This window comes from Alosa sapidissima, chromosome 8 (assembly GCF_018492685.1).
Source record: "Alosa sapidissima isolate fAloSap1 chromosome 8, fAloSap1.pri, whole genome shotgun sequence".
Classification (NCBI taxonomy): domain Eukaryota; kingdom Metazoa; phylum Chordata; class Actinopteri; order Clupeiformes; family Clupeidae; genus Alosa; species Alosa sapidissima.
Window position 1 is genome coordinate 13286514 of NC_055964.1, and position 25074 is coordinate 13311587.

A 25074-nucleotide genomic window follows, 5' to 3' on the forward strand; every position below is an offset into this window, starting at 1 on the left:
AACTTGACTATAAAAATACATGAGTCTTCAGGAAAGCAGCACAGCACAATTTCTAACTAATGCATTTTGTGTCTACTGTATAGCTACACAAGCCATGAGGCCAGTAGTGATTTACAGAAGCCTTTTAGCTGTACCTGTCACGAACAAATAAGCCGTTGGAGTGAATCTGGTTCTCCAGAGTGAAGTTAAAGGTGAAATCCTCAATGTGCTCGTTGGTGTGGATCTTCACTTTGGATGCATAATCGTCCGCCTGCAGATGCTTGATGACATCAGGGAACCAGACAGACAAACCGTAGTACCTGGTGACACAGGATCATATGCATAGAAATTAATTCATAGATTTACATAAATATGAAGGGTATATTCTATGATACAAAACTGAGTAGCATTTTTTCTTTCTCTGTGTGTAAATCAATGAGAGGAATGTGCCATTTTTTAAGTCTATTTCTAGTGGCTGAGGTTGATCTATCTGGAGAAAAAAAAATCAAAATCATTGAAGATGCCTGCCTCAGTCTCAGTCAATTTTAGAGTGAGTTGAAAGACTTTACAAACCCTATGTATAGAAAGGTACTCAATCAATATGCACAGATCAATGTCTGATGGCACTAGACCTTGAATAATGTCTAAATACTTCTGATTTCTGCATAAAATATCACACTTAAACAGTCATCGTGTATGTAATGACTGTACAGAAGTAGAAAATGGCCTCCTTACCCAAAAGACAAGGTAAACCAGACAATGGCCAGTTTCACTGTGTTGTCTTTCACTGGATAGTTGAAACACTTCTGGAAGTTCACCCAGATCTGCAACAAACAACATTTCCTTAATCAAATATGCATGACAAAGCCTGGGCATATAAAGTACTATCACTAAGCACAAGCGGCAGTTTTGTTATGCCAACATCTACACATTTAGCCTTCTCATCATTTGAGTTCTAATAATAGATTCTTGTGGATGTTTGCATTGATGTTTTATTTGTGCTTAATGTGTGTGAAATAATGGATAAATGGCACTTACCCCATAAAGTTCAGTCTTCATTCTGAAGATGGCTTTAGAAACAGCATTTGCGGATTCAGACTCCATCTCCACAAACTCATCTAACTGTTTAGGGATTTTGATCCTATTAACCTGCAACACAGATAAAACAAATAATGCTTTTTAAAACATATGTTCGAGAGGGACACCACCAAACTGTAGCCAACTCAAAACAATTACTAGACTAAACATTATGAAGGATATGTTTCTTCTTTTTGTTCTTGTATTTCAGATGATCAACACTGTTTAAGTATACGATCTTAAAATATTAAATGGCTAACATCCAGAGGTGGAAAGTAACGAAATACATTTACTCACGTTACTGTATTGAGTAGTTTTTCAGTGTATTTTGTATTTTTTAAGTAGTTTACAAAATCGGTATTTAAAATTTTACTTGATTACATTTTGAGTGAAGTATTGTACTTCGCTACATCAAAAATCCCATCCGTTACTTTAGTAAAAAAAAAAAGTTAAGACTAACGGAAAGGGAGAGAGAAAAAATCGCGCCCTAAACCACTAGCCTAGTGATAATGATCAGCATGTAGCCTACAACAGGACATGAATCAAGCTGACGCCATGCAGTCTTTCTGAAAGTGATGGAGATGGAGCTGGATCACGAGATGCATCAGATTACATGTGTATGTATTTTCCACTATTTCAATTGTCTCAGTTCGTTTTAGCACTAATGATTGCGGAGATATTCAAGCAAACACCATGGGATTTCGTGTTTTGACGTTTATGCTCACCTTTCTTTGGAAAGAAGTTTATTAGCAGTTGTTTCCCCTTATTTTAATATCTCTCTTTTTCCTGTTTTGGCCTTTGTTTTTGGTAACCTGACTTGGCTTTCTTGGAGAAAGACATTGCACCAGCAGCACAACAATTAGTGGTCCACTAGGCCTACTAGCGATGCTCAACTAAATAAACAAAAGATAGACTATCTTATGAATCGTGCAGGCGGACTAAACCATTTAGCTCTTTAGCAAGGGAGAGTGAGAGTGACCTTAGACAGTTTTCACTATGTTGTATACAAAATCCAGTCAGTCAAACTTTAAATTTCATCTGACATTCATTTTGGCATTTCATTTGGAAGTTAAAATATTCAGGTAAAATAAATATATGGTGGAAATAAGTATTGAACGCTTAAATGTTTTTTTTCAGTAATTAGCCTACACTTCCAGTGAGTCTATTCAAAATTTTCACCACACATTTTATTAACACACATATAAAAAATCCAAACATAAGAGTTATGTGTAATAAAGTGGAATGACACAGGAAAAAAGTACTGAACGTGCCTACTGAAATTTCTTCAATACTTTGTGGAAAAGCCTTTGTTTGTAATGACAGCTTCAAGACATTTCCTGTATGACAAAACTTATTAGTCGCAGTATCAGGTGTGATTTTGGCCCATTGTTCTAAACAGATTCCAGGGGTCCCTCTTGTGAATCCTGATCTTTAGTTCCAGATTACTTCCAGAACTGTTTAATTGAATTTAATTGAATTGGCTGCCTTCAAGTCTTTCTCGAGCTTTCTCTGAGTGATCCTTGGCTCTTGGAATTGATTATCCTTCTGACTCCCTGGTCAGAAATATGAACTACTGCAATGAACTACTTTTTACTTTTACTTGAGTACATTTTCAGATCGGTATTTTAACTTGTACTTGAGTAATATTTCATCAAAGTATTGGTACTTTTACTTGAGTACAATATTTTCGTACTTTTTCCACCTCTGCTAACATCATATGAAGACTGGTGAATTTTGTTTCAATATAACTGATTTTGTATATATGAACTTTGATGCTCGGGCCAATGCTTTTTTTGTGAGTGACACAAAACTTTCTTAAATTTCTTAAATCCAACATAAATGTGGGGGGAGACAGACAATCATCTACGATTTTCAGCATATTAAAACGTGACGACGCGCTAAACCGCTTAGAAATTCTGTGTGTGTGTGTGTGTGTGTGTGTGTGTGTGTGTGTGTATGTGTGTGTGTGCTCGCGCCAGGCAGACTCACAGTGAAGACTTTCTCGGGTTGTCCACGCGCTCGCATATTGGTGTCGTGGATCTGTTTGAGGATCATCCAGGCCTCGTCGTGCTTCCCCACCTGAGAGAGATAGACAGAGAGAGAGAGAGAGAGAAAGAGAGAGAGAGAGAGGAGAAATCCACAGGGAATTAACAGGGGATTAACCACTATCAGCATAGCTGCGTGACAGCCACCCACTTTGCCACTTCAGCCTGTCAGTGGAGGTAGTCACGACGGCCTGTGTGAGTCACACTCTTCAAAGGAGGGTAGCTCTGCTCACTCACGTTTAGCCTCCCCCATCACTCAAGCAACAGCACTTGCGTGCAGCGTTTTCCTGCTCTAACATTTAAATCAAGTGAGGCAGAATGAAATGCAGAATAATTTCAAACATAACAATCCAGTCATTATGCACTGTTTTGGCAAGCATTTACAGTAATGATCTCCTAATAAATGGAGGAGGTTTTATCCTAGTTTTTTGAAGGTGGACAATTCTAATTCCCAATAGAGGGCTTGAGTGGATATAAGGCTAAATTAAACTTACCGTAGTTATACTCATTGGTCAGTTCATCTTCTTGAACAAGTATTTTTATTATCATTGTCATTATTATTATTATTACTAGTAGTAGTAGTATTGTTGTTGTGATTATCATAAAAGCAATTGCAGAAAGTCATTATCTCAGCCACGAGTGAAGTCATATGCAGTGCACCCCTGCTCAATTCCTCGACTGCTAGCTGTGTCTGTGACGTATTGGTCTTTACCTCGAGGTAGAAGCGAGGGCTCTCGGGCATGAAGGTGAGGGCTACCACGGCACAGACGCAGGGCAGAGCACACACGACCACGAACACCCTCCAGCTGTGAAACTGGTAGGCCGAGCCCATGCTGAAGCTCCAGCCTGCAATGCAGAACACACACACAAACACACAGACACATACAAAGGCAAGCATGAGATTGTGACAGGCTTATGCGTACACACTTGCACAATCCAATATGCACATGCAAATGCACACTCGCACACACACACACACACACACACACACACACACACACACACACACACAAACACACATGCACGCACGCGCACACACACATACCTAACAATATCACATCCACAAATATACAAGCAAAAACATAACAAAAACAAAAAGGCAAGTTATTCTTAAACTGGGAAATGCTAAAAATAACACCAGCACCACACTGTTGGAGTCTCAAATTGATCGATCACAATTTACACTCAAGTGAAAATCAAATGTAGAAAACCAACAGTGCCAAATTAATGACACAACTGTGGTTATCCAAACAATATTCCGATTTTGGGATGTTTTTCCCTAAGCAGCATATCTCGGCAGCTTTAGCGCTTCATTAGAGACTCTGACAGTAAAATAATTCAACCTGCTGTCTCTCCAGCGCGCCATGGAGCGGCTCAAAGAGCCTCTCTTCAAAACGACATCACGCAGCAGGGACAAATGAGGGAAGAAGCACCCGAAGTGGCATTCACTGTAATGAGATCGCTGCGTGGCTGCTTCACTCTCCCATATGTGAAATAAGTGTATGCACGCGCAAATGCACACAGACATACAGTACAGACATACACATGCCTGCACGCCCGCACACACACACACACACACACACCTACACTACACACACACCTTGTCTGAGGTGTGTGAACGCCACGTAATAGGATGTGTTTTTGAACTACAGCGGTGCTATTTTTCTTGCTGCGTCTGCTTTCATTACCTAGCCTGGCGCCGAGCCTCATTAATCTCCCAGCGCTGCTCTTACTCGACGCAAACCTCCGCAGCCCAGCCCACTTCCCTAGATAGCAGGAGATTTTCACACAGATGCGGTACGGACCCGGGCCTGTTGTGGCCCACAGTCAGAGACTCTCTCATACTGCGGCACACTTCCCACTACACAGTTCTCCATGACCCTCCCCGCTAAAAACACACATACACACACGCACGCAGACTCAACAGCACGCACACACACACAGAAACACACATATACACAGGGTACACATTTATCCACACACAACACACACACTCAAACTCACACTCACACATTAATCACGAGTGTCTCACAGACAGTGCATCATCACAAATCAACATGATGGAGAGGACTTAATCTTACTCCCAAACTCCCACACCACACCACTGCTGGAGCATGTCTGTATGCTTGTACACCACCACCACCACCGCTGCCCGCACCCCCACCCCACCCTGGCCCCTCCTGCCCCTGTCCTTGTGGCGAGAGACCCCAGTGCCAGTGTTTGCCAACAGGAGGCATAGTGAGCACAGTGGTGAAACATTGCCTCTGGATGGCCCCCGCTGCTGGAGCTCCTGAATGACCCAGAAGACTGTCAGTTTAGGTAATGTTCTCATTTGTGTGTGTGTATGTGTTTATATGTATGTGTGTGTGTGTGTGTGTGTGTGTGTGTGTGTGTGTGTGTGTGTTTGTGTGTGTGTGTGTGTGTGCGTGCGTGCGTGCGTGTGTGTGTGAAGAGAAAAGGGGGGTGGGGGGGGGGGGGGTGGCGATCTTGTGTTCACCATTTATACACTGACACTGACACTTACATTTTACAACAAAAAAAAAAAAAAGAAGTTCCTGGTGCTTCACTGAAACACTTGACAAACGCCCGAGCTCTACAGGGGGGCTCTGTACGAACCATTAGGACCATCTGCTGCTTGTCACGGTCAGGTAAAGCTAAAACAAGAAGCTTGGAATGGCATAAAAATGCACCTCTAGTTCCCTCTCAGCGTTAAAAACGCTGTGCGTGGCTATGAATAGCAACATTTCAACTGGTAGGAACTGCAGGAAGCTAAAGCTGCATTGTATCATATTCAGCGACACAAAACGGGAGCACTATAACGCCGGGTTGCCCATTCCATTCATTCTGGCATTATCATGCCTCACACATTTCTTTATTCTGCACTTCATCCCTACAGATAAACAACATTCCAAAGACATTACCCCTGTCAGGCATGGATAGTCGGGGAATTGAACACAGTTGGAATTCTAATGTAGGACTACACCTTATTGACTACAGCTTGATGCAGTACTGTATAAGAAATGCCTTGCCTTTATGTTCCGTTGACTGAAGAGCTAAGTGTGTGATAAACCACCAGTTGTGTCATGGTGCCACGTATCTGTATGTATTGAGCAAGTGCAAAATAAAAGCCATGTTCTTCGGTGTTAGATGTTTTGAGGGGGTGGCTGCACAGTAGTGGCATCACACACATTCAAAACTGTTTTTTAAAAAGCCCTTTGATCCCCTGCCACTAAACGTAATTAGCATTTCATTTTTTTTCTGATTTAAGCTTTCGAACAGGGCTTTGACTCATTGTTTCAGGACTGTCTGAAGATAAGACGGGGCTGTCTTGAAGTCCATGTTGCCTGGCTTGATTGAAAGCAATCTCTCGGCGAGAGCCTTTTGTTTGACTTTGAGACATTATCTAATTTTCGGACGCAAAATCTAATCCAAAACAAACTCGTGGAGGAAGTGTGCGCTTGCTCTGCTATCATCAAAAGGCCAATTGCGGCTCCTGTTGCTTCCCTGATATTCGCAGAGGGGGATGCTCTGGTGTTTGTTCCATGTTCCTTCCCACGCCATCCCTCACTGAAGGCACGATTGTTTGCGGTATGTAATTTTAGTCAATAAGGCTGTAATCCACCACTACGGAGTGGGAGGTAAAGGGGGAGGCTTTCAGGGTCGGGAGTGTGAAAGGGAGAGAGAGACAAGAGAAAATGACAGCTTTGAAACAAATCCCGTGGCATATTCAACCAGGGGCTTTGATGACACCGCCGGTGATACATGCACCCTCGGGATTAGCCCTGTGCTCCGAGATGAGTCGTGGTGGTTTGTTAATGCCAGCCTGTTTGCCCAGATCAGGGCCAGACCCTGGCCAGATCCAGCCCCTGAAGCGGACAATTTCCGGGCAAGAGCTGGAGATGGCTACATGGTTCATCACTGGCTGTGTGGTGTGGCGTGATTTTGTGATGGCGTTGTTGTGGTGGTCGCTGCTCATCATAGCGCTTGCTGTCATGGTGACGCCGAGCTGTTTCAGATGCGAAACCGCATGCCGTGCTCACGCTTCCTCCTCCTACATCCTCATTTACTCTTTTCATAGTAATGCCCCAAAGAGACGCACGCAGCGTCTCCGAGAGCCAACAGGGACTTGTTGATATGCTCATCAGTGAGGCTGCAATTCCCCATCCCTGTACAAGACGCTGTGACTTCAACCGTGAAGAGGCGAAGCAACGCTTTTCCCCTGTGCCAAATCCACAGCGAGTTAAGAACTGAGCTACAGGGACTCAATTTGAGAAATATGAAACTACTCTGCTAATCTTCTTATGGAGAGTAAGGCAATTAAAATAACTTCCAAACAACTCGCATCCCAGGGTGGGTAATTCACCCTAAACACAATCACGATCCACAATCTGAATTGCGATTTTTCCTCACGATTTTGAAATGTACCACCTGTGGAGAATATCCAGACTCAAACTATATTTGCATATATTTTTCCCCACCTCTCTATGTGAGCACGGTGACTAATATTTCATGAGTAACATCAAATCACCATCTGGCTTCCAGGTTTCCATTTCATCTCTATTACAGACGCCTTTAACCCTTAACTTTAACCCTTTTTCATGTTTGTCTGGGAGTTTTCAGTGATCTGCGTTCACACCTCTGGTGTGTGTGTGTGTGTGTGTGGGGGGGCCCAGTCTGGGTCTCTAGTCTCCTGCCCAGGGCTCCACACCCCCTGAGGAGCATTCCTGCGACTCTCTCTGCTGGACTCTGGCACAGGGCCTTCTCTCGAGCTTTACATTCTCACGGGGCTAATCTGAATAAAAAAACGATTTTCTCCATTTCAATTTCCAAGTGGCCCCAGACGGCGCCTGCTTGTAAATATGCATGCCTTGGAGTGGATGGGCTTTGCTTCTGTGCATCAGTCGGGGAGGGAATCATCATCATGTGTCGCTGTGCCACCGTAATTGAGTGCTTCTTTTTTCCCTTCTTGATCTTCCGTCTCTTTTGCTTTTTCCTATGGGGCTACGGTGGCTGGCGAGGCCCCTGAGGGATAATGTTTCGCCCAAGACATCGGGAATCTCATTACGTGGATTATGTGCATAATTGACTGAGGGGATGGATGACTGGGGCGGCAGCCAACACCACCCCCAGCCCCCCAACAGCCCCACCCCCAACTCCGCCATGCGCTGCTGGCCAGGCCAGCGCTACTCCCACAGACACCGCCCCGTTCAGGAGCTGGCAGCGGGCGAGCGCCAGTGGCTTCCAGAACGGCAAAACACTCAAGAGGAGGGACAGGAGAACAGACGAATGGCATGGTAAAAAAAATCGCACATAAACAGATAAAAAACAAGTGAATCAACCAACAAATGAGTAAATAAATAATTTGGAAAAGCCATAAGCCCACTGGCAGAAAATCTTTCATCACCATCATTTGTCAGAAGCTGCTGTCGCAGACTGTTAGCACAAGGGAAGAAATTAAAAATGCTGTAAAAAGAATTGATTGTAACTTGGGGGAATTTGGAGGCAAAATAAGAAGGTAGGGAAGGGGGGCAAACAGCTGGAGTGGACTGGATTATGTAGCATGATGCCCCCTGTCCTCTCTCTCTCTCACACACACACACACACACACACGCACACACACACAAACACACTCCTTAATGTGAAATCAATGAATTCCACCTTGCGGCTCTGCCTGTTCCAGGCACAGCAAATGACAGATCTTTCAAGCCATCGACTCTCGAGTCTCTCAGAGCACATTTTGAGAGTTTTTTGTGTTTTTTCTCAGCACAGCAGAATCTAGGACATCGAATGAGAAATGTTTTTTTTCTGTTGTTGTTGTTTTCTCATTCGTTTTGCCTCTTTGCTTGTGTTTGCAAGGCTGCGATGTGAGCTTGGATGTCTAATTGCAAAAAGTTTTCCTCTGGAAAAACAACGGAGAAGAAAAGTGTGTGGCAGCCAGTGGTGTACCGTATGTGGATTATGTACCGTATGTGGATGTATGTTTGTCAGAGTGTCTATGACAACGGTTGTCACCGACAGCGGGTGCACTCACGTTTCTCTCCAATATCAGAAAACTTTTGATTTGGGTTTCCTCAAAGTTCCCTAAGTGATCAAAGAGGCCGGCATCTTGGAGCGACAATGACATCTCAGAGCTTCAGTGGCTGTGCTGTGATGGCGAGGGCTGTCTGGTGATCCTGCCGCATCTGCTGGGATGCTTCTTGCGTCTATGTGTGTAATTGTGTGGTGTGTGTGTGTATGTGTGTGTGTGTGAGTGTGTTTGTGTGTCTTTGTACATGTGTGTGTGTGCGTGTGTTTGTGTGTCTCTGTACGTGTGTGTGTGTGTGTGTGTGTGTGTGTGTGTGTGTGTGTGTGTGAAGGAGCTGTCTGTAAGGAGTACGTAATGAAGTGTTGCAGACAAATGAAGTGCTCGGCATATCAGCATCCATCAGCACGGTGCTAAGAGGAGAGGAGAGGAGAGGAGAGGGGGACTCCTCCACTCCAGTGGCCCCTTCTACATTCTACTGCTGCTGCTGCTACTGCTACTGTTACTGTGGGTGAGCACTGCGGCATTTTAGGAGAAAATGTAAAAACTCGCCAGGAGAGGCACGAAACCCCCATAACCTCACATGTCCCTGAGCCGCCTCATCTACACACACTCTAATGGGTTGTGCGAAGAGGAAAGAATTTTTTTTCCAGTGTGTTTGTGTGTGTTCACTCACATAGCTGCATGTTACAGTAGTTTCAGAAAGTGACAGCTTTGGTGATTTGTGTGTCAGTACATAAATGAGCATGCATGTGTGAGAACAAAGGTGCCTGTGTGTGTGTGTGTGTGTGTGTGTGTGTGTGTGTGTGGAGTCCTGGCAGGAGGGGGTGTGAGGTGGAGGGTGGGTTGTTCAGCCAAGCATGACGGCTCTCCACTGAAACTCACCCCCCACCCACACAACGACACCCCCCCCCCCCTTGGTGCTGCCTGTGATTGTTTCCTATCGATTTCATGGCACACAGGACAGAAAAGGCTGGTGACATGATGCCCTGTGACTCACTTTGGTAGCGCACCGCGAGTGCCTGGCTATCCCCCACTTACACACTTCTTGCTCCACACACACCATCAAACCCCCACCTCACTCCACCCTCTGTCCACCCCCACCCCCCACACACACACACCCCACCTCACCGCCGCTTGCGTCACCGCAAGGCTTAACCGCGGGTCATTCATAAATCACGCTCTGGCTCCAGCTTTGTCTCGTGAGGCAAGGAGAAAAACCTAATTACGCTCGATCGGCGCAAAATAAAAAAAGACGCGAGGAGTGAGCGGACGTGATAGAGAGGGGAGGCAGCGGGAGAATAGCAGAGGCAGCGAGAGAACGTTTTGTTACGTTATGTTCTGCCGGCCAGCGCCTACCGTTAACATCCATTATGCGATCGTGCTCTCTCTCTCTCCTCTCTCTCTCTCTCTCTCTCTCTCTCTCTCCCCCCCTCTCTCTCTTTCTCTCTCTCTCTCTCTCTCACTCTCTCTCTCTTTCGTTTATTGATGAGTGCAGCTCATTTCCCCTTGCTGAGGCACCATAAATCATGGCGTTATATCTCCCGACGGCACGCCTTCATCCTTTAAATATCCACGCGCTTCCGCGGCCAACATTAATCACTTAACCCTGAGGAGTGCCACACCCCACAAACCCCCCCTCAACCCCACTCCACTCCTGAGTCCTGGCTGCCCTGCATTCACATCTGACATGGTAGCCCTTACCCCTACACACACACACACACACTCATCCACAGTTATACAGGTCCACAAGTACACATGCACATCTAATATGCTGTCCACACACACACACACACACACACACACAAACACACACACACACACACACACACACACACACTGACTAATCCACTGCACTACACGGGGCAAATCCCTTTCGCCACACAGAACTGCCAACTTGACCCAGACTCTCAAGGAAACCTTGACCCAAACTCTCATCTAAAAAAAAAGAAAATTCATCCATATTTTATGCCACAACCTCAATCCTAACAGACAGTTATTACTTCCTGTTCAAGAGAATGATGTACACTAACCTTAGAGAGCAGAGATAAGTCAGTCATTTTCATTGTGTTTACCTACATTGCTTGTTTTACACATAAGCAATTCTCTTGGTGTTCTGTGATCTAATATGAAGTTGTTTATATTAAGTATATTGGTATATATGTATTGATACCTAAAACAACAAACATACAGTATGTTATATTCAAATCCACGTTATGTTGATCTCATATTATTTGTAAACAGCCTTTAAAGAAATCCTTTATGAAAGAAGCAAAAACAGTAGAGGCACTTTTGCCCTTTATCCTGTGACAGGAAGAGGGATGTGATGGGCATATGCTTTTTTACAGATTTAATATAATATCAAATGAAAAATTTCACAGAACATTAGTTTGCCAATTTGTGAATGTTCTGGTATAGCCTTCCAAATCGGATATAGACACTTTCATTAAACCACTCTTAAAACCATTTATACAACCGTTGTATTAATCAATCTACCCATAGGAAATCCAACTAGTATCCCATTTCAGTGGGACCACATAGTAGATAGAGTGTGTATGAAAAGTATTCACCCCCCTTGGATATTTCCCTTTACTGCTTTTGTAAATTGAATCTTGATCAATTTAATTTGGCCTTTTTTACAATAATTTCTACAAATCCCCTCTTTAATGTCAACGTGAAAGCAAATTTCTACAAAGTTATGTTAATACATTAAAAATATATAATGCAAAACAAGCGATTGCTTTCATATTCACGCCCCCTTAAAGTGACTGTCCTAAATCAACAGCGGTCCAGTCAAATAGTGCTAATAATCTCATAATTAATGAAATGGAGATCCCCTCAGTGCAGTGAATGTGTATAGTATAATAATATAAAGACACCTGTGTCTAGAAAGTCCAGTCACTGGCCAATCAGTATTCCTGGCTATAATTCCACCATGAAGACAAAAGAACACTCCAAACAACTCAGAGAAAAAGTTATTAAAAAGTGAGGGGATGGACACAAAAAAAAATTTCAAGTCACTGAACGTCCCCTGGAGTTCAGTGAAATCCATCATTAAGGAATGTAAGGAATATGGCAAACCTGCCTAGAGCAGGCTGTCACCACAAACTGTGCAGGCCGTCACCACAAACTGTGCAGGCTGTCACCAAGGCACCTATGACAACTCTGAAGGAGTTAAAAGCTTCAGCAGCTGAGACAGGAGAAACTCTGCATGCAACAACTATTGCCTGAGTTTTTAACCAGTCACAGCTCTATGGATGAGTGGCAAAGTTATTACATCTTGACTAAAATTCACCCAAAGACATGTGGGAGACACTGGAAGGCTTGTAAAGGTAAAAGTAAAAAGAACTTGGGAGAAGATTTACCCTCCAGCAAGACAGTGAGCCGAAGCATACAGCGAAAAACTACACAGAAATGGTTTTAAGACAACAAGGTGAATGTTCTCGAGTGGCCCAGACCTCAATCCTATAGAAAATCTGTGGCTGGACTTGAAAAGGGCCGTTCACACCGGATCTCCTTCCAACTTGACAGAGCTTGAGCAGTTTTGCAAAGACAAACTTCCGGCCAAAGGTGCATCTACTAAATGCTTGAAGGGGGTGAGTATTTACGCTATGCAATCGCTTATTTTGCATTGTACATGTTTAATTGATTAACATTACTTTGTAGAAATCTACTTTCACTTTGACACTAAGGACAGGATTTTTGAAACTTATTGCAAATTAAATTGATCAAGATTCCATTTATAAAAGCAGTAAAAGGGGAGATATCCAAGGGGGGGGGGGGGGGTGAATACTTTTTATAGCCACTGTAGTACACAATAGTGAACGAAGACATCATATTACATTATTAGGAAAACAACTTTGATAACAGCTGCACTATCTCTGTGTGTAGCCTAATGCATCTCACTCTTTGACACCAGCAGTGACAGTAGTGCACGACTGGTCGTTCAGTGTGACAGGAAGTTGTGACTGACCGTAGTGTGGGATGATGGCCCAGGCCATGGCTGAAGCGTAGATCTCGCCAATCATCCAGAACATGCACAGCCAGCTGAGGTGCTCGCCACGCTTTTCTCGCGCCAGCACTTCCGCAAAGTAGGAGAAGACGATGGGCACCGCCCCGCCAATCCTGCGAAGGGAAGAGGAGCATCAGTGACACGCACTGTGGAGTAGAGACCGGCCATTTCACTAGCAGAATGCAATCAGTACTAAGCTGATAGAGTCCCATTTCTAACTTGAAAGGAATTTCAAGACTCGCATGTCAAATTAAAAGTCCTGTCATGTTCAGTCTTCCTCTTTATTGGGTGGTTTGCTAAACAAAACGTTGGTCTTTTGGCCTGTGAGTTTGGAATAAATAAAAAAAAACTGTGTAGCAACAGCATCATAATGAGGAACTAGATATGATCATTTTGTCCTCATATTATATTGATATAAATTCAGAATATTGATTCAAATTCAGTTAAAATAAATGCATGCCTTTAGTGCCTTGTGTGCTGTTTGCCAAGTCTCTTGGATTACTTTAGAGCTTCAAGAATGATTTGTTCTCTTTGGAAGGAAAAATTGAAAAAAAAGGTACATTACATTATTGGATAAATAAGGACACACAAATATCCAAATCTGTTGTGAAAGAACATCACATCATTTACTTTCCAGAATGTACTATCGATAATTAGAGACATTTATTGCCAGGGTTTTCTATGATTATGGAAAAATATGCTTTAAAATGTGTCATTAAGTGCTGGTGACTACTGGGAGTCAAGTAAAACATACTGTATGCAGATCATTAAATTCTGATATTGTGTTCCAGTAAGCAATGAACATGAAACCCTTCACTACTGTATACCCATTCAGTGGATAAAATATACTAGTAAAAATTCATTAAGCTTTGTTTTACAATATAACATTGTTACATTTCTGGGGCCGTATTCACAAAGCCTTTTATCTTACCACTAGGAGTACTCCTAAATTTCACTAAAAGATTTTAGCTAGGAGTTTTCTCTTAAAAGTTATTCACAAAGCCTTTCAGACCTACTCTTTGTAAGGAAAAATGACAACTCCTAAACTAAGAGTGAGTCTTCGTTGCTATGGATGACGTCATTACTCATGCACGAGCTTGATTGAAGTGACCACCTTGATTGGCTGATTGTAACGTGACACCTCCCTTACGATGATGAGTGACAGGTGACAGGTCTGAGAATGCGTGCACTACACAAGTAGTGCGAAGGACGGAAGATGATGAATAACTGAATAAAAAGGCCTAGCCTAAATGAATAAACAGTAAGGCAAAACAAATAGCCTAGTAGCCTAATAAAACATAGGCCTACGGATTGATGCAGTAGGCTAGGCTATCTTTGCAACATTATTAAATTAATCTGTCACCATATGCCTACGTTTGCAAAGAGGAGAACATTTTAATTTGATTCACAATGAAACGTTACATTTAATTTACATGTTGACAATGAGTAGTTTTGGTTGTTGTTGGTGGCGTTATAGCATCCCTTTTATGCCTACAATGCAAAATTGTTCCCTCGGGGTTGGAAGCTCCTGTTGCGCATACCCATTTCAAAACATCGCAACGTGAAATGCCACAAAAAGCTGTTTGTGAATAGGTCTTAGTGAGTTAGGAGTCCTCTCGACTTCTTTGTGAATTACTTTTAGTGAAAAAAATTAGGAGTCCTAAAGTTAGGAGTGACACGCCCATTATTTTTAGGAGTTGCTCCTAAATTTGCCACTTAGGAGCTACTTTTAGCCTTAAAATTCTTTGTGAATACGGCCCCAGGCCTTTAAAGGCATGTTTTATGAGTAAAAAGTGGTAATGGTCAGATGTCACAATGTAGTCAGTTGGGTATAGATTTGATAGGTGTGCATTTTCTTCATACTGTATATTACAGTAAACAGGTAATTTCAAAATGTCATTCCGCCGAAAGTGTCATTACGCTAGCCAAGAAATCTAGACGCGCCCCTAGCGGCAGCAAATTATTTTGCTGCCAGGGCTAGTCTAGCAACTCTCCATTGGCTTGTGAGCTCCAGAAATCGAAACTCAATCAGGCCAATGAAATCGTGTATAGAGTCGTTAGGTGGGCTTAACATAATGATTGATGGCAGAGTTGCAACGGTTTGGCTTGAATTCCCTGCTACTTGAAAACAAATAAGATGGATGTTGCTGTTGGCGAACAGTGTGACACGAGTTAAGCTTTTATTAAGTTGGCAAACGTTTGAACTAGCCAACTAGCTCCGCTGGTGGGAAACGCATGGGACTCATAGCGCTGCCGCTGTCCTATTGCGTGCAGAGGGAATTTGAAAGACAACTGATTATCCCGCCCCTCGGACTGAGCACTGCGAACGGTGAGTGCCCAAACCCTACATTTTAATGTGGGTCTGGCTCGTCAGGCTATCATTACGCTATAAAATGACATATTTTATAACATACATTTTATATATATTTGAGTGCGTGTTGCTAATTGTCGAATAAATTGTTAAAAACACAAAATATTGATAATTAGGAGATTTAGATTTGCACTAGTTGTATGCATGTTAATATATATATTTTTTCGTTTCTCTTATGCTGAGTAGAACAGGGTGGTGCATCATTAACAAACCAGCATTATTAACACACAAATAGGAACAATGCAAATATGGTGAGTGTAATAGCTTTTCCATGCTTTCACGTTCACTGTAGAAAACAGCTGGAGGAAAGGCTGTAAGATTCCCATATTAATACTCCCTATTGTTAAAACAACCATTTCGTAAAGCTAACATTTGTCATTCTATTGAGCCCAATATTAGCACATTGCCTGCTCCCACTCGCCACAAAGAAGCCCCCTCAAAACACAACACAATACAGGCCCTTCAAATGACAAGTGTCCACCAACGCCATTGTGCCGATATCTTTATTCGAGCCACCAGTAGTTTAATTAGTGTCCCTGAGGCACTGTCCGGGCCTGACGCAGATAGTGGGAGTGCAGAAAAACAGCAGCACAGGGGCTATCGATCGCAGGCAGCTGTAATGCATTGTCTGGCTGAAAAAGTCTATTATCTAAGGCAAAAGCTGGGCATTTTCGTTTAGAGGAGACATGATAGGAGTGAGTTCCCATGCCATTCATCACAATATCAAACCACAGACTAGCCATGGTATTAACTCCGTGCTCACCGAGGGATTTCATTTGCTTTTGTTTGGTTGTGTTTTATTTGGTTGTGTCCAAATAACTCTATCACTCTATACAATATTTTTTTGTCTTGCATGAAATATTAGTTAGTTGTTGTTAAATATTTGTTAATTGATTCTTATCTTTACATGGCATTAAGCCTAAATACCTCAGCTACCTCACAAATGAATAATTTAGTAACTAGTTGGTAAATAAAAACAAAAAATATAAACACAAATCACACCGGCAATATTTCTTTTTTAATCTGAGGTTTCCTACACAAAGCCAACTTTAGGCCTCTGACTACGGCGTGACCACTGCATGGGAAATAAATTCCCCTGTCTCCTTTTGTGTCATGTTTATAACCGTGAGGACTGAGATACGAATCCACCATAATAATATTGTTGTTATTGTACTACATGATAAAAATCATCAATAACGCATGGCGCTAGCTGAATAAACCAGGACTTATATAAGTTTTACATAAGGGCTCGGATGAAGAAGGGAGCCTCTGCTGAATTACACCTCTTGTCGTGGAAAAGGAGCAGCACACCAGCTGCACCATTCCTTGTCCTCAAAACAACTGCAGCAGAGACAAAAGGAAAAGCCTGCAGACAGTACGGCGGGCAGTTAGGCTGCTCTCGAAGACGGCGGAGCAGAGTGGCGGTGCCGTCCGGTGCGGCACGGCACGTCACAGGCTGACTCACCCGAAGCCGGAGATCATGCGGCAGAACAGGAAGAAGCCGTAGCCCTGGACGAAAGACGACAGGAAGGCGAAGAAGCCGTTGATGGACATGCAGATGAGCAGGCACTGCCGTCGGCCCACCTTGTCCGCCATGCCCCCCCAGAAGAACGCCCCCACCATCATGCCCAGGTACACAATGCTACCTGGAGAGGGACACACAGAGACCCCACACAGGGAGGCCAGATGAGTGCAAAGTTGAAAGAATATCAGTGTTATTAGAGAGGAAAAGGGAGAGAACCAAAAGGACAGAAGAAAAGAAAATGAAAACATGTTGCAATTTTTCATCACATTTTACATATAAGATCAATCAATTTTCTCCCTTGTTACACTAGATGTGTTGCAATGTGTTGCATCACAATTATTCAACATTTTGTTTTCACATCCATGAGTTGTTGATTAACTCTGCAGGGACCTGTCTGTCTTAAAGAGCCATGTTCACCACACCACACCACAAAACAGAATCTAGACTTTTTTTCGTTGTCCCTGCAGCAAAGCAGTAGCACTAAAAAGGCCCTATTCACACAACGTGAAAGTCTTACAGTAATTCTGAAGAGCAAAGAATCAAACAGAAGCCTGTCCTAAGTCTTCGAACTGAAGGACATTTTTTGAGTTATAAAAGTGTTCCCCAGACTGCCGTCCCCCGTTTGGCCGACTCCTATAAGACCATAATATGCCCCCATATCCCCCCATCCTGCCCTGTGCCTACAGGACTCCTGTCAGAGTTTCATTAGCTTTTTTTTTTATTTACTCAGGACACTTGCTCAGGGTCAATTAGCATTTGAGGTGTTGAATCACTGCGCCGAGCAAACAAAGGCATGCGCAAGGGGACAGAGAGAAAGGGACACAGAGAGAGAGAGACAGAGAGAGAGAAAGAGAGAGAGAAAGGGACAGATAGAGAGAGACAGAGAGAGACAGAGAGAGAGAGAGAGAGAGAGAGAGAGAGAGTAAAAGAAAGTCTGTGGACAAGGCAGAAAACCTTTCCCTGAGTAAGGCACAGCAAAGCAAAGGGAATTGCTCCTCTAAAAGCGATGGGTGAATACTGATGAGAGTGGAAAGGCAATCGATCTGATTAATTTAATTACATGGGGGAGACAGGTGATGCAAAGCAGCGACAGAGTGCCTTCTGACGTCACCACCGTGGCCACAGTGTGCGTAGTTCTGGGTGGAAATGAGGGTTAAGGAAAAAAATTAACCGTATGTTTACTCTTGACAGAAAACACAGAGACAAAGCAATGTGGCTTGGTAGCATTTTGTAGTGGTTGCGAGAAAATGCTGGAGGTTTGTTCCCAGTTAAAAATCTGAAATAATGTTGCGTCACGTTGTCGACTTCTTCAGTAAAATGGAGAGTCTGCAGCTCTTTATTCCCTCTCGGTGACCAAGCACTTACAAACGGCTGCTCATGAGCAACCACAGCAATTATTAGACATCACAGCGAGGTGGTTTTGCTGGTGTGGCAGGAGAGTGGGCTCTGTTGAGACTGTAGGGGAAATCGCTGGCTAGAAAGCACTCCGAGAGGTATGGGGAACTGGGAATCGACACTCGGAGGCAGCACACACACACACACACACACACACACACACACAAACATACTGTATATACACAGTGACTCTTGCAAACACACACACACACACACACACACACACACACACACACACACACACACACACACACACACACACTTTCAGTCTAAGTAACAAATGCACACACACACCTACACACACACACACATACACACACACACACACACCCACACACACACACATAAACCACATTTGCCTTTGCAGAACAGGCAGATTTTTGCACCAGTGACTGAATGTGTGCCATGATCTTTAGAAGGAAGTAAAAAAAGAAAAGAAAAATGTACTGCATACAAGAGAAAGCTGATAATGTCCTCGGCAGGACGGCAGGAGGGCGCAGGAAGGAGGGGACTGTTCCAAGGCTATTTTAATCAAGGGACCTTGACCTCCTCTACCATCACGCTCCGGTGCCACTGGGTTGATTTAGTGTGGTGACGATGGTGCTGAAGCACTGCAGAGCTATAGACGAGAGGTGCCACCAAAACCACTTTGACCAGAGGGGAGGGAGTGTGTGTCTGTGTGTGTCTGTGTGTGTGTGTGTGTGTGTGTGTGTGTGAACACCGGCGGGCGGGGAGAGGGGTAAAACTTCTCCGTAGTGTATGATGTCATTCTATCCCCACCCCCCACCGAACAACAACACTTGCAGTTTTTGCCCGGCGCGTAGTGGGTTCGCTACGTAAATGTGCGGCGGGATAGTTTAGCCTCTGTGGTGCGGTACTGACAGCCGAGTGGGTGAGTTAGCCTGCTGCGGTGCAGTGCAGTGCGGACTTAATGGCTGTCACACTGGAGTGCTCACATTGACTGGTCTCTAATGGAGAGCTGGAATGGAACCATGGGGGGTTGATGTGTTGCTGTTTTCCTTCAGGTCATTCGTGATCTATATATAAAGGGGCCGCAGGTTGGGTGATGCGAGTGTACATATGTGTGTCAGGGAGGATGGACAAGATGATGTGTGTGTGTGTGTGTGTGTGTGTGTGTGTGTGTGTGTGTGTGTGTGTGTGCATGTGTGTGTGTACGTGAAAGAGAGATAGAGACAGAGGTGTGTGTGTGTGTGTGTGTGTGTGTGTGTGTGTGTGTGTGTGTGTGTGTGTGTGTGTGTGTTTGAGTGTGTGTGTGTGTGTGTGTGTGTGTGTGTGTGTGTGTGTGTGTGTGTGTGTGTGTGTGGTGTGGTGTGGGCAAATGGGGAAGAGACAGGGGTGATGAGAGGAGCAATGACACAGCAGGGGAGGGAGTGGTGTGTTGGGGTTGAGCCTGTGTGATGCTGGAGGAGGAGGAGGAGGAAGAGGGGGAAGAAGAGGGGGAGGAGGAGGAGGAGGAGGAGGAGGAAGAGGGGGAGGAAGAGGGGGCTGCTGGGTGATTTAGGGTGCTGCTGCTGGGGGAGAAGAGGACAAAAAGTGATTGTGTTTTCTCAGCAGGTCCCTAGAGGACAGATCATCAATTCCGCAGCACACAAAGCCCTGTGAAAGCCATCCACAGGGGAGACACAGCACACGTAACGGTGCGGCGTTACCCAGCGCCACAATGAGAGACGGAGAGATGGGAAAACCACCATGTTCATCACCGACTGCACACACTCACATAAACCTAACTGCACACACCCTCATGTGCACTCTCACACTCTTTATCTTTACCCGTTCTTATGCTTTCTCCCTCCATCTCTTCTCTCTCTCTCTCTCTCTCTCTCTCTCTCTCTCTCTCTCTCTCTCTCTCTCTCTCTCTCTCTCTCTCACAAACACACACTACAGACTCCATTACAGACTCCCCCCCCACACATACACACACACAATCACCTACAACAGAGCTTCGAGGATCACGTCCAAAAAGTTAAAGGGAGATCCTTTTAGGCAAATGAGATGCAAAACAGCAGGCATGGGGATTGCGGTAAAAGACTGAGAGTAATCAAGCCTACACATTCCCATTCCTCACCTACCTCCACACTGAACTTCCCTCGCCTCTAAACTGTCTTTAATGATCACCAAAGAGGAGAGAAGTACAAAAAAAAGAATAAACAAGGGGGGGGGCAGGAAATGAGTGAGAGCGAGAGAGGAAGTGAGTGAATGACAAAGAAAGAAAGAAAGAGAGAGAGAGAGAGAGAGAGAGAGAGAGAGAGAGAGGAGCGCTCTGCGTTTTTTTTTTTGGGGGGGGGTTTTGCGCTGTCAGATCCTGTGAGGGCACCCAAGAGAGCGGCGGAAACGTTGAGCTGCATCACGGCCTCGTTTCTGATTTCACGCTTTGATGCTTCCCCCTCTTTTTTCTCCATCTCTCTCTCTCTCTCTCTGTCTCCCTCTCTCTCCAATTCTCTCCCCATCTCTTTTCTCTCTCTCTCCTCATTTCTATCTCTCTCCTCCCTCTCTCCTTCTTTTTTTCTCTCTCTCTCTCTACACATATCCATCTCTCCCTTTCTTTCTTTTCTCTCTCCCTTTCTCCACATATCCATCTCTCCATCTCTCTCTCCATCTATCTCTCTTTCTCTCTCCCTCAGAGAGTGAGAAAACTATTTAACAGCAGCCTGGTCTTACCCCGCCTCTCACCACCACCACCACCACCACTGCGTCCTGCAAAGCCTCATCTTTGACTGTTTAAACAGCTCATGCGCTGGCCTGGCCACTCACTTTGCTTTTTCACACAGCTTTGTGCAAAGTCTCACAGTGCACATTAGGTAAGGTGTCCCCAAATACTGCCATGCATATTACATTACGTACCCTCATCAGCCATAACCGCCTAACCTATTCATTATGGATAAAACCAGTTAGGAATGTGTTCTTTGTGCAGATATGTGTGTGTGTGTGTGTGTGTGTGTGTGTGTGTGTGTGTGTGTGTGTGTGTGCTGATGCAAGTGCGGTGGGATGCAATGAGATGAAAGTTAGAGCGACACAACAGACAGTAACCGCCTGCATGTTAAATTATGCTCCGTTTGGTGATGGGAATTACAAGCCAATATTTAATTCAGCAGGTACAGCTTACAGTCAGATATACACACACACACACACACACACACACACACACACACACACACACACACACACACACACACAAGCTATGAGAGAGCTGAAATAATCTCTGCAGTAGTGCAATGAGATTCCACTGCAGTTTAGGCACGCTCAGCTGCCCTGGGTCTGCACAGCACTGAGAGACTGCCAGCTGGCTGCTAGCGCACAGGGAGACAGAGAGAGAGGGAGGGAGAGAGAGAGGGAGGGAGAGAAAGAGAGAGGGAGAGAGAGAGGGAGAGAGAAAGATGGAGAGGGAAGGGTGTGGGGGGGGGGGGGGGGTTGCAGGAAATGATGCGGGAAGAGGCAGAGATGGTAAAATAAAAATGTAGATGATAGAAGATACTGTGATAAGGACTGGGAGAGAGAGAGAGAGAGTCTAAGCTTTGCCACTCCACATTATCAGATAATTAGAAGTGAAAGGATAATATATGATACTTGGATGCTGTTGGGGATACAGTTGATGTAATCCAAGATTTTTTTTTTTTCAAATCCACTCACTTTCACTCAAAGACTGCAACACAATGCGTCTTTTATTATCTGTGTAAGAAATAGTGGAGAAGTGCCTCTGTTCATGCTTGCACACTCATACAGACACAAGCACGCTCGCACACACGCGCACACACACACACACACACACACACACACACACACACACACACACACACACACACACACACAGACACACACAGTGCTGACAGAGATGTCAAACACTGGGTTTTAGTACAGGTAAGGTTACAAAAATGAAGTGCATTAATGCCGTGTTTTTTAGCATTCTTACAGTGACAGTGATTAGAACAACACAGCACAGTGCCAGTGAACTGCAGAAGGCAGCAACACATGTCCACTACTGAGACAGAGCAAATGCATGTGTGCACACAGAAAGAATGTATTCTCTGTCTCCACACGAACTCCCTTTGTGGTGTTAATGTCTATTTATATGTCCACTCCTAGTTGAAGCCGAATGTGTGAAAAGTGTACAGTGGGGCTAGCCAAGGGTAGCCTACCAGAATCCCGACGTGAAGCCCTCATCATCACACTCATCCCTGTCCACCTCATCACGGTCAAAATCACTTTCAATCTGCCTCAATCTCTCCTGAAATGTCAAACAATTACGGGATGATTCATTTGTATACACAATGCGCTCTGACACAGAGGCGGGTGGCATGGACGCTAGTTACTTGTGTTCAGCATTGCAGGACCACGCTACACGGGTGGGAAACCGCAGACATGCTCAAGAAGATTTAATCTGTGTGCGTTACTGGGGGATTCCACCATGGACGGCAAATATATATAATTATATATTATTTGATGATGAATTTTTGACCTGAGTGACATACTTGCTGTATCATATTAAGCATTTGTAAGATGCATCACAATGAAATTAGATCCTAGAATGAACATTCCTTTTGCCTCAGAGCTCATTTGTTTCTTTCTCTCATTCTCATTATTACCTTTCATTCTCTCTCTCCCTCTATCTGTTCTTTTCATTCTATCTCTCCCCCCCTCTCCCAGTGCTCTTCACCCCCTCCCCCTTCACTCTCTATCTCACCCCTGTAACCCCCCCCCCCCCCCCACACACACCTCCTCCTCCTCCACCATCCCCTCCAGCATGCAAGATTCCTATGGGATCCTGTTAGCCGCTAATTCAATTTTGTAATTCAATCAACGTTTTAGTCATCCATCCCATTCAAATCCCTATCGCTCTCCTGTAACACTGTTACATCCGCTGCCCGCCTTGTTTCCCCCATCTCCTTCCACTTGTGCTATTTCTGCTCCGAGATGGCACTGCTGGGTTAAAAAGTAAAGTTTGGCATACCAACACACCACAGAGCTGAGGCAAAACACACTTTATGTGTGTGCTTGTGTGTGTGTGTGTGTGTGTGTGTGTGTGTGTGTGTGTGTGTGTGTGTGTGTGAGAGAGTGTGTGTGTGTGTGCTTGTGTGGTTTGGTGTGAATTAATTACTCCACGCAGGCGGGAATAAATAATAATATGGGACATTAACTGTAAAAGCTCGCTGATGGAGGGTGAACTTATTTGCAGAAGAAAGAGGGAAAAAAATCAAAGAGGAAAAAAGCACTAAAGTGGTACCAATTGAGCAAAACAATCTAGATAAAAAGAGCTTCTTCCTCCTCTTCCCCTTCACCACACCGGCCTAGTGATTTGGCAAAAGTCCACACCAGGTCAGTGACCGTCCAGACAGACCCGCGCCACAGGCAGCCTCAAGCGACAGTTTGTCTAGGTAATGTCACAGAGAAATCAGTAGACTAAACTAATAGAGTGGAGAATAGGTGCATTTGCACTTCAATCACTGCATCAGTTCACTTCAGGTCAGTTGAAGCTCATCAAAGAATCTCTGTGATGCACAGAGCCAGCTGAGCTTATGTTAAGGTGATTGTGAATCAAGATACTGAAACAGAGCAGCAAACACGACAAAAAATGTTGGCTTTTGAAACTCTCTCTCTCTGTGTCTTTCTCACACACGATTTCTCTCTCTCCCTCTTTCTTTCTCTCTACATATCACAAAGCAGAATGATCCAAAATGGTTCCAAGGGAGCAGAGGTAAAGGATGGGGGGATCAAAAGCAAAACACCTGAAAGTGATTTAACAGACAAAGACACCTTTAACACCTTCATGAAGAATACTACTCTGGGCCCAAGACAAATGAGGTCCAAACGGAAAACACAGTTTGACCACACTGCAGTATCCCACAAACACTTCAGGGATTTTGTGGTTTAGCATACGTTTTTATTTGGGGGGGGGGGGGGGCGGGTGTCTCCTCTGGCAGAAACGGAGCCCCAGAGCTCAGTAGGCCATCTTCACCAATGGCATAATTGAGCACAGAGAGTAAAGGCAGAGGGCAATTAGGAGAGGTCATATTAATCACACGGCCCTCATGATTAGGCACGTCTCCGCGGTCATCTCATCAAGGTAAACGACCAGAACCAAAGTCCAAAGCCCAAAGTCAGACGCAGGCCAGAGGAACATCTCACACTGTCTGAGAGATCTGGTTTTAAAACTCTGCAGTTACATGGACACTGTGTTTGATTCCAAAGTGGATATTTTAGTATGAGTACCGGTAGATACAATTCTTTATCTTTAGCTATACACAGGTAGCTTTGTCTGAGGTGGACTGACTAAAGTACATGTTGACACTTTAAAGGCTGATGATATCAGCTGTTGTGTCTCTATCACCTAAATGTATATAAAATAAACCTCAAAATATGTAACAACCATTCCTACTTGTCTCCTAACGATGGACTACAGGGACAAGAAAGGGAGCCTAAAATTTTAATGAAGTGTTAAAGCACTTTTGTTGTCCTCATTATACGCATTATGCAACAAGTCACCACGGGCAAAACACTTGGAGGTCCGTGGAGCCAGTGCTACTCTGGTGCATTTCAAAGACAAAAGACCAGCTGCCAGACATAACAAAAACGGATTTGGAATGTCTCGAAGAACAGCTTTCGGTCTGTTTCAGTGACGAATCTGACAAAAAA

General features: G+C 44.3%; 1 protein-coding gene across 3 annotated transcripts in view; it reads right to left on the minus strand.

Annotated features, from left to right (window-relative positions):
• sv2ca (synaptic vesicle glycoprotein 2Ca) overlaps window positions 1-25074 on the minus strand; it is a 38422-nt gene that overhangs the window by 2940 nt on the left and 10408 nt on the right. For all 3 annotated transcript variants that reach the window (XM_042100077.1, XM_042100076.1, XM_042100078.1), the window contains exons 3-9: window positions 16972-17152; window positions 13097-13248; window positions 3814-3947; window positions 3046-3135; window positions 1018-1128; window positions 715-803; window positions 135-299 (exon numbers count right to left, since the gene is read on the minus strand). In XM_042100077.1, coding sequence (XP_041956011.1) covers window positions 135-299; window positions 715-803; window positions 1018-1128; window positions 3046-3135; window positions 3814-3947; window positions 13097-13248; window positions 16972-17152 — 922 coding nt within the window. The remainder of the gene's footprint in view (window positions 1-134; window positions 300-714; window positions 804-1017; window positions 1129-3045; window positions 3136-3813; window positions 3948-13096; window positions 13249-16971; window positions 17153-25074) is intronic.